This window comes from Gracilinanus agilis, chromosome 1, assembly GCF_016433145.1.
Source record: "Gracilinanus agilis isolate LMUSP501 chromosome 1, AgileGrace, whole genome shotgun sequence".
Taxonomy (NCBI): domain Eukaryota; kingdom Metazoa; phylum Chordata; class Mammalia; order Didelphimorphia; family Didelphidae; genus Gracilinanus; species Gracilinanus agilis.
The window spans coordinates 440,848,780-440,859,872 of NC_058130.1; the positions used below are offsets into that span (position 1 = coordinate 440,848,780).

The 11,093-nt window shown below is 36.0% G+C and overlaps 1 protein-coding gene across 1 annotated transcript in view; it reads right to left on the bottom strand.

Moving 5' to 3' along the window:
- Positions 1 to 11,093, bottom strand: part of LOC123238125 (death associated protein) — a 73,390-nt gene that overhangs the window by 43,521 nt on the left and 18,776 nt on the right. Inside the window, exon 2 of the mRNA XM_044665496.1 lies at positions 9,641 to 9,737. Within this exon, the coding sequence (XP_044521431.1) occupies positions 9,641 to 9,737 (97 nt within the window). The remainder of the gene's footprint in view (positions 1 to 9,640; positions 9,738 to 11,093) is intronic.

Below are 11,093 nucleotides of genomic sequence, written 5' to 3' on the forward strand. Positions count from 1 at the left end.
TGCTCTATCACTCTGTGGATAGGCTTTGATTCACTACCTGCCAGATTTCAAGTCTTTCTCCAGAGACAACAGAAATCAGGACAGTCTACAGATAAAGTACAAATTTACATCAATGCTAAATAGCTGCCACTTTGTTTAAGACAGCTGAGGGTGTCAGAGGGTGTATATTATACCTTATATCCCCATGGCAATCTGGCAAAAAAATTTTCCAAATGACACACAATTTTACACAATATTCCTAAGATACCCCAAACAAGAAGCTCTAGAACAAATATTTATATATTTATAGACACACACAAAACAAAATTTTTTAAATGCAAACTCTGAGAGGTCACCGATGGAAAACCTTTCACTGAGCACTAATTTACTAAGTGCACAGCACTATATTATGTTATCAAGTAAAAGCCCATGTATTTTCTGTTGCTAAAAAAGAAGTGGTGACTCACTAATTGGAGAACTGCTAAAAAAACAAAACAAAAAACTACAGTTTATGAACACAATAGAATATTACTGTGTTAATGAGAAACTTGGGATTTATATGAACCAACGCAGAGTGAAATAAGAATAGCCAAAAGAATAACACACGCACACACAGGCAAACACAATAAACAAAAGGATTACTAAAAGAAGGTAAAGTCTAAATAATCAAAATAGTAGTGACCAATTAATACAGCAATTAATGATACCTATCATTCTCCTTATGGTAGAAAAGGGGGGAATTACTGAGGCAAACTGTTGTATACACTGCCAGATGAGGTTCCTCCATGAAATGTTTATGACTTTCCCTCATTTTGTTAAAAGAAAATTCAGACTGAAATAGGGAAGGGTTCTCCAGAAATGACTGAATCAAAGAAAAAAAAGCATCAATAAGTCATTTTTTAAGTGATGAAAAGTCAGTTATATAAACTCCAAGAATATAGACTATTACTTTATACTTAGAAGTCTACGATATATTTTGTCCGCATCTCTAAGTAATTTATTTTACTGAAGACATGCATAGACCATACAGAGACTCCCAGTTTACTCAGTCTCCACCTAAATCTCTTACATTCTTATAGCGCTGTTTTATATTCCAGTGTTTTGTAGTTATCTGAGACCTACCAAGTAAAGTGTTACTAATTTGTTTTTTATGTTGCAAAATCTCAAAGAATCATAAGCTTCCTGAAGGCAGAGGATTAATCTTCCTTCTAATGTATCTCTTTTCCTCTACTTTCCCTATTGAACTTTCCCACTCAGTTCTACTTTTCTCTTAATAATAATATCTACCACAGTACCATTCTATGCAATATCCTCAATAAATGCTTCTGACTAGCTGACTGATTATGCCTGAGCTTGGGCTGGCCTATTTAACTACTTTTCTCTATGGTAACTAGCATTTTTGAGCTGGAAGGTTATCTTGGAAATTTAGACCAAATTTACAGATAAAACATTATTAAATGATACATTTTACAAATCTGTAATTACACAGACTACAGGTAACATGGATGAGATAATAGAGTAAAAAAGAAAGGAAATTTCCTCTGGAAATCAGAAGATCTGGGTTCAGATCTTACTTTACTACCAGCATGACCCTAAACGAGTCAAGAAGAGGGGGGATTCGACTGGGTGGCCTCTGAGGTTTCTTCCAGATCTAAGTGAGCGATCCATGTTCTCTTGGAAAAGGTGTAGTTGTCTAAAGAGATTACAGTTGATGTCTGAGGCACTCAGCAACAACTTAGATCTTAATTTCCATCCCCGCCTCATAATAAGATTTTAAAAAGAAAATGCACATAAGGGTAAGAAATTGATAACAGCATGAATATAAAAGTGTTACATGGGAAAGAGGAGAAATAAGCATTTATGTAGTGCCTACAACATGCCAGGGACTGTGCTGAGCATTTTATAATTATTTTCTCATTTGATCCTCGTAACAACTGTAATAGGTATAGGTTTTTTTCCATAGCCTGTCTGCTAAGTCTGCTTTCCTACTTTTAAAGCCTATACCTATTACACAACCCTTCCAAGGAAGTGCTATTATTATCCCTATTTTATAGATGAAGAATTGAGGCAAAAAGGCAGGGTTAAATAACTTACCCAGGGTCATACACAGTTAGTGTCTGAGGCCAAATTTGAACATAGGTCTTCTTGGCTTCATGACTAGTGCTTTAACTTCTATGCCACCTACCTGCCCCACTTAGGAGCCAGGATGACCTGGGTTCAAGTCTTGCCTCCAGTATGGTAGTTGTATGACCAAAGACAAGTCAGTTAACCCCTCAGTGTCCACAGATAAGTCCTTAAGACTAAAAATTACAAATTAGTTAATCTGCATTGTTAGAAGAAGTTTCTATACTAGAAGTTCCCTAAGAAAACAAGAAAAAATGACAGCCTGAAAGATCAGGGCAAATAACAAATATAGTTTACATATGTTTTAGCAAAGTATTTTACAAAACTTTTCATTCTATTGTTCTATATAAAATACATAAGTATTTGCAAACCTTAACGTGCTACATATAAGCTTGTTGTTGATATTATTACATGACAGTACAATTAGGTAGATTATGAACTAAACAACCAGACCCAACAAGAATCATCAATGATTCATAGTGTTATAAAATCAAAGGGCAATATTGATAAAAGGATAAAAGGGTATATAGGAAGTTAAGGAATGAATGGGGAATATTGGAAGGGCTAATCAAGCAGGCTAATCACAAAGGCTAGGTACTTGAGGGTACTGGGAGGAATAAGCTGGGTCTTTCAGGCAAGGAGGCTACCTCTACAATACAAGAAGAATTGGGTCAGCCAGAGATGGTATGAGTTTGGCTGAAGGGTTTCTGTTGTGAGTTTCTAAGGTCCCTTGAGGGAGGAGACAAGAGGCCCCTCCCTGCAGGTGAAAACTGAAACCTTACAGGAGGAGGCAGCTGGCCACTTCCTGCCCAAGATAGATGCCTAGCTTTGCCCTCAAGAAATAAAGAAAGGTTATTCCTTTCCTTCTTCAGCCTTTGCCCAACTAGTGGATACAATGATTCACCAGAAACTCTTTGGGTAAATACCAAAGGGGTTTATTAATGCCAGGGGTAAGCTGAGGGAAAAAGGTATTATGGTTTTGTAACTACTGCTAGGGAGAAGCTAATGCTGGGAGAGGGCCACAGAAGAAGGAGTCAGACTGAGGTAGGCCTGCTCCCTTAGTCAGGGATAGTTTTGCTGTCCTGAGGTAAAAGGATTTATCAGATCACCAGATAAGGGGATGGCTGGATTTAGGTTGTCCTGTCTGCCTACAAAAGCTAATTCCCATGATCTCCACCCACCAAATCACCCTTCCTCCCAGGGCTCAAAGTGGAAATCCAGGGAAGAGCAGGTTATCAATAGAGAGGTAAAGGGAGAGTCCCAGGAAAATCAGGTTAAGCCCAAAGTGCCCAGAAGCAAAGAGCCCTTCAGTTGGTTCTCCAGGGATATTTATAGACTCTAATGTCTAATGGTTTTTCCGTGAGCACCGGGTGAAATTCTATCCCTTTCCAACTGTCAGGGGTGCTACAGTTGGTTTGCAAAAGTAAGAGCTTTTGCTGCAACCCTGCATTACAATAGCTAGTAGCACTTGTATAATACATTAAGGTTGCCAAGTGCTTAACAGGTTATCTTATCTGATCCCTACTACTCAGTGAGGTACTTGTGATGTCTTTATTTTACAGATAAAGTAACTGAGGCTGAAAACCTGTGCTGGATCACATATCTAGTAAATCTCTGCAGCAGAATTTGAACTCAGGTATTCTTGACTACCAAGTCTGACACTGTCTTCACATTCACTTAGCTGTCTAGATGTCAACTTAGGACTCTTTAGTGATGCCTCGGGATCTCTACTGCTTCACATTTTTCTCCATGACTTAAAGCCACAGGTAGCATACTTATCAACCTTGGAAACAGCACAAAACTAGGTAATATGCAATCAAGATTACAAAAAATATCAACCTATTAAAACATTAGTCCAAATCTAATAAGATTATATTTTTCCTTGTTAAATCTCAAGTAATACTTGAATTTTTAAAAAATCTTCATAACTCAAGGCATAGCTAGAGAGTAGTTCATCTGAAAAAGATGTGGAGTTTTAGTGGAATGCACTAATATAAGCCAATAGTATGATGTGGCTGCCAAGCAAGGCAACACAACCACATGCTGAATTAAGAAAAAAGTGTACAAAACTATATTTCATAGTACGGCTGTATTCTGCTCCAATCAGACCAAAAATGGAACACTGAGTTCGGCTATGTGTGCCACACGTACATCTAACATAGTTAAGATGGGGTATGAACGTGGGTTTTATGACTTTACATCTAGGATCTCCTTTGGCCACACCTACCTTTTGAAATTTATTATACACAACTTCCCTTCTTAATTCTCTGAACTGATACTCTTGCTATTGTTTCTTACTTGGGATGATCCACCCTAATGTCCCCCCATTCCTAGAATCTACTTCCTTCTCCCCTCTGCCTCTTAGAATCCCTAATTTCCTTCAAAGGTCAACCTAAAATTCATATTCTGAAAGACACCTTTCCTGATTCCTGCAGTCCTTCTTACTTGACTTTTCAGTGAACTTGTATTTACCACGTTGCCACTGTGTTATTTAGAATTTCTGGGGTTCCATTTAGAGGTATTAAGCCTCAAGATATGTAGATATGACAACTTCCTGTGGACATGTGGGGACTTTGAAACTACATTTCCCATGGTCCAAAGGGTTTCCTGTTTTGGATGACATCTTCAAGTTAAAGCCCGGCTTTAAATATTGGGAAGTTGGGCTTGGCTTTTTTTTTGCTACCTGAGCACGCTCCCTGGGGAATGTAGAGGAAGGTACAGAATGTAATGGCGGAGGCAGGATTTTTGAAATAGCCAGGTACATGGTCCGATTTTATTCTATTAACATGGGCCTAAATAAAATATTAGTTTTCCTCATAATATCAGCGTTTATCACCATTGCCAATAGACTATAAAGTCTTTGAGGGTAAGGATGTTTGTTTTCGTATTTTCTGTGTCTGGTGTATACCAGATGCCTAATAAATGCTTGCAGAAAGAATGAATGCATACAGTAGCTTTCTGAAGGTAAGCAGATGGCAAGAATAATGTCCCTTTTTCAAAGGAAGAAACTTAAGCACTAGAAAGTGCTCTAAAGTTCACCCAGCATCTAAATCCAGACCACAGCACATGTGACAGAACTGCCCAGGACAGGGGTCTCCAAGCTCAGCAGCTTTTGCAGGGGAGAAGGCTGACCCAACCCTCTGTGCTGGACATCAGCAGTAAGAATCCCCCCAAGGAATTAACAGCTCATCTCCAAGCTAAAAAATGCAAAGGCCATATCCCTTTTAAAAGACTAATGGTTCCTAAGTCTGTGCATATAAACATATTCCCTGGTAGCTGGGATGATGGCTATAGCCTGATGGTGCTATTGAGACTGCTCCACAGCATGGTTTAATGAAATAGATAATAACACAGTCTTATAACTTCAAGGTGAAATTTTTGGGCATACAGACAAAGTAGACCAAGCTGATTTGTCACTACTTAACTGTCATAGTTGTGTTAAAACTAGTATTTGGTTTTATCTTGTTTTGTTTTCAGAATAAACTGTAACCAAGAGGACTGCTAAAATCACTGTTTATGTTCCAACTTCCATCTAAATGTCGCTTCAGTTTTTTAGGATTCTAGTTCACATTACCATGAAGTGTATCCAATAATAGAACGCAGTGCTGCTACTGCTGAGTTAAAAGTCTAGCAAAGCATTACTCTGCTATGAGAAAAAAGTCAAATGTTGATGGTACTTTTAAACTTTTAACTCCAAATGAGTCAACCATGCATTGTATGCATCCTAGGATTATATGCCTTTAATCTAAGTAGCTTTTAAAATAAAATTTAAACAGAAAGCCCACCCATGACACAGTTTCAGTGATAACAAAGGTTTTGAAAATGATTGATTCTACTCTCTAGAATTCATAATCCCAGTGGTAATTAAAGCTGTTCATCTTCATAAGTGCACTGCAGTACCGGGCAGCTGTAAACGTTTGCAATTGCCAATCAAAACCTCGACTATAGATACTATTTCTTCTTCTTCTTCTTTTTTTTTTTTTTTTTTTTTTTTAGGAAAAGAAAAAAGCCTACAAAGAAATGAAAAAAGAATTGTTCAGTATTCTCATGAGGATGATTTCTGCAAGGAATCCTGAGCTTAAAGAATGAAAAGAATTAATGCAAAATGGCACCTTCAATGCTTAAGGCAATTGACTCCTACATTTTCATAGTACTTTCAGACTCAAACTTAATACTACCTTGACTGAAGTCAAGAAACAAGTAATTTACAATCTTACTTTTTTTTTTTTAACAAAGACTACATGTTTTTTGAGTTGTTTCTAATATGATAGGAAAAGGTTATTTCCTTATTACCATTTGTTATGTCCAACTCACAGAGATGTCTTAAATGTATGCCAAGTGTTTCTGAGTAGCAGAGAAGAAAAGGAATGTTTTTAGAGTGAAAGGCTGGTTCAAGAAACACACTGATACTTTGAGATTTCCTACATTCCCATTTCTAAAATTCATTAACTTTATAATTACTTACTATAGCCATTTTGTGGGTTTCTTTACTTTGATAAAAAATGGACAGGAATGGACATTCATAACCATTTCTGAAACCAAAAGAGCCCTTACAAGCACAGAAGAATCTGGGTTGGGGATGAAGATGAATTCCTCAGGATTTAGGTGGAGCCCCTGGAACAAAGGCAAATAGCACAGACACCCACAACTTTACTAAGCCTTCCTCTGAGTCAGCCTAAATGGCTTACCCTCAAGGCACTAATCCCTCTAGGTAACTGGTTGGTAACACACTGCCCCACCACCCTCCAAAAATTATGGGTGAGGCTAAGGGATTATCAGAGGGATGGTAGTACAGAAAGAACCTGACTCATTTTATTACCAAAATTAACATTTCACTGTGGAAAGAATACTGGACCTGGCTCACTTTATTCCTTACCAACTCCAGCACTATGATTTGCTGTCATTAAGAAAACCAAAAATCATTTATGGTTGTGGAGAAAGGGAGCTGTTTCATGCATTTTTGAGATCTTATAAGGATGGGGAGGGAAAGTATTTTTGGAAACTGGCAGGTTTAAAATAATTTCTTTCTTTTGGGGTTTTTTTAGGCTGAGATCCATGAGGTTTTTTTAAAGTATTTTAATAAGTGTATTTGGATATAATTCATTTCCTTTATAATCTCATGCACTTAAAAATTTTCTTCTAGGAAGAAATCCATAGGTCTCATCAGAGTACTCAGGGAATCCATGACAAAAAAAATCATCATCACTATACTTAATATAATCAAGTAATGAATTCTATAGGGAGAACAAGAAGAAAAGAGACTTAATGATTATAAAATAATGATTTATAAGTATTTTATAAAATGATTGTAAAAAAAGTAGATTAGTAGTTTAGGCCACTGGAGACATTTATAAAAATAGATGCAGTAGTCTTTGGGGCAGAAGTTAAAAAATAGATGATTAATGCTTGCCTGAGTTAATGGTGAGGGATAATGAATGTAAACAGCATTTTCTTTTTCATAAGAAGGAGAAATTAAGCAATAAAAGGAAGAAATTAGATGGTGGTTTAGGGTATCAAGGTTAAGGGTTTTTTTTTTTGTAAGTATTTGATTTGCAAAGGAGAAAGCCAAAGGATACAGAGAGATTAAAAATATTAAAAAATTAAATCCCCCCCAAAAAACCCAAATCAGGGTATGATAGAAGGAGCAAAGTCCTAGAAAACACAGGAGGGAATAGGTTTGAAGATTTAAATAGAGGAAAAGGAGGAGTAAAGATTATAGAGATATCTGAGATGGAGGGTAAGGATCAATGAGTGAGGTCACCATAGAGGGCTTTGATCTTCTAAGATCTACTAAAAATTCAAAAGGTTAAAATGGGATAAAGTGGGATTTGAGACCTGAGAGTATGATAAAGATTTGTAGTGATGAACCTATACAATGCCTAGTGGAATCAATAAGAGATGAAAAAAGGGAGGTGGGGTGGTTTTTAAGCTAGCCAAACATAAAACCTGAGCCAAAACATATCATAACAGGGTTTTTTTAAGTGATTCATTCCCTGGACTCCCAAAACTACATGTCTTGGCATTTTTTCCTACAGTATAAGATCCTATGGTTTATAAGTCTGCCTTGTACATGCTGCTGGATTTAATTAAAGACCCTGATCAATGGGTTCCTGAACAGCCTAGCTCTCTTCATATTGTTAATTGATCTAGAAGGCTCCTAGGACACTGGGTATACCTTTCTGTGAAGGATTTAAGGGAAGATAAAAACAAAAGTCATAAAGAATAAGAGAGATGGACAGTCTGTGAATTGAATCATTGGCATGAAGAGTCATACTCATGAGATTAACAGATTTACTGAAATAAGAGTCTGACTCAACCTAATAGATATATTGTTATAAAAGATAAAGACCTGGCTGCAAGAGACAAAAATAACCTAATACATAGTTTGTCATCAGCTCTGTTCCAAGGCACTTCATTCTGGAGAGACCAAATCTCCAAGATGATTAAGATGCTAAAGTCGAGAGAGCTGCAGTGTTCCATTCTTCCTTAGCAATCTTTCAACCACTGGACTATTTATTTAAATTGTTCACCATACATACATCTTGTATTACTCATAAAAAATCAATAGGAAGAAAATAAGTGGGTTGCTGCTTTGTATTTTTTAAGTATGCCAATAAATTATCATCTCCAAGTTCCACAGATTGTTAAACTAAAAAAAAAAAAGAAAAAAGATCTATAACTTATTCTACTTAAAATATACTAAAATGTAGATGGATTAGAAACAGTTCAAGATCTTTTATTGGCAAAGTATTAATTTTATTTTAACTAGTCAAAAAATGCTTATAAAGACTCAGTATTTCCAATTCTGGTTGGAGTTTATCTCATTAAGGAAAACTTTAGCAGAGTGGACACTTGCTTCATGTTTTAAAGAACAGTTTTGGGAAACCTGCTATGTGCTGTAATATTCTCATAAAATAGATTTTTTTTCTACAAAACAAGACTTTGTGTTGAACTTTCAAGTTAATGACCTCACAGTTAAAAAGAAAAATATTCAGATCCATCATATTTCCAAATCTAGTAGGCAACTCCTAATTTCCTTCCCCCTAAATTGTGCTTTCTAGACTAATGGCATATAAACAATTTTCTGTTAAAAATAAGTAAACTGGATTAAATAATGTGAGTTGTTTTATGTTGTATATAATGAATATTTTCCAATTTTCATACCCACTCCAGTTAGGAGCTATCATATTTTTTGAAGCCTGGCTCAAGTATTCTGGAGATTAAAACTGTAAGGAATAGCTCTCTCAGTGATAAGGTTGATTATGACTGGGTAAATTGGAAGAACAAGGACTAGACTGAATGAAAGGAAAACTGTTCTTTATAAGAATTGAGAATGTGTGCTTTTTCTCTTCTGAATTAACTGGGAACAAAAATTTCACACATTACTGATGAGGAAAGAAAAAATACTGCATAAAGTCCCTCTTCCACATAATTAGCCACTATTATTTATGGTGTTGGACTTATCGAGAACATATATTAATATTTAACCAGACAGAAGCTGTCCATGAAATGTTTACAAGTTATAAAAAATTCTCACCTGGTACTTTCCCATTCTTGATCATCTTTATCCCTCTCTTCTTTGGCATCTCCACCATGAGGGTGTTTCTGAACAATTCTCATTCCACCAGCTTTTACTTAAATAAAAATAGATGGGAAAAATCTAATTAATGAGGGAAAGAGACAAACCTGAGGAATGTCTGAAGATGAGACAGTTTCCTGGTGAACTTCTGAGTGACAAATGATTACATGTAGATGGGTTAAATAACATTGCTAATCATTAACTATAGAAAGTTAGATGGAAGTAGGACATGTGTATCTTATCAATATTTCCTTCAAGCAGTCCACCTGGGTCTATTTCACTTTAATTTGCTTGGAGTCCTTTCCAAGGTTGTCTCTTATCAAACATTTTTAGTATCAATGGAAGGTATATTGTAAAGAGCTCAGGGAAAGTAATTTCTCCTTTCAATTCTGTACTCCTTGTACCTTACAGGTCATTTTCCTATACCTCTTTACATTCTACAAACTGTAGTCCTCCCAACAACCCTATGAGGTAGTGTATAAGTATTAATATTCCTTTCTGATGGATAAGGAAACTGAGACTCAGAGAAGAATTGTGATTTTCCCGGTGTCATATGCTCATTGGGTGGTCAGGATTTAGAAATAGCAGGAACATAGAGCAGTTATCATAGCCAAGAGTTTTACTACTATCATAATCTTTAAACAACCAAGGGCCTATTATGGCTCTTAATTACTGTGTAAATGCTAATTTCTCTCATAGTACTTTCCCACCTGAGATTCTTCCATATAAAATATATGTATCTTGAATGTACCTAGTTATTTATAAGTTGTCTCCCCTTGAAAAGAAGGGATTATTTGTCTTTCTTTAAATTCCCTGGGCTTAACAATATCAGTAGCATATAAAGCATTTAATAAGTGTTTATTGACTTGGTGACATAATTTCCTAATACTGAACGTGATCCTTTTTCCACTAAAACTTGGTTCATAACATCTATAAGAGTCTTAACTCTCCTACCTCAAAGAACTTTATGGGATCTTTACGTAGAACTCCTACTGGCTCACAGTGATCTATATATTATTCTGTCCACTCTTCACCTAACTTAGTGATGTTTCACATGTGAACATGTTGCCTAACTGATTACACAGTAAGCTTCCTAGTGTATGGACAGTTCAATAAGCATTAATTAATAACCACATGAATTCCATGTGTTTTAGGATTTTAGTCTATACATACACAGTTGTGTATGTGTATTTAGGAGGGAGAATATACAACTAGGGGAATCAGAAAAGGCATGGAAGAGGTTACACCCAAACTGTTTTCAGAAAATAAAGTCCTATTACAGGTGTTGCTGTAACAAGAAAAAATTATATAGAACCAAGAGAGTATTATCCATCTCAAAAGCCTTGAAGACCACTAACTTCAGGCAATATTTGACGCCATAAAGTTACAATATAAAAAAATTATTTTGTTT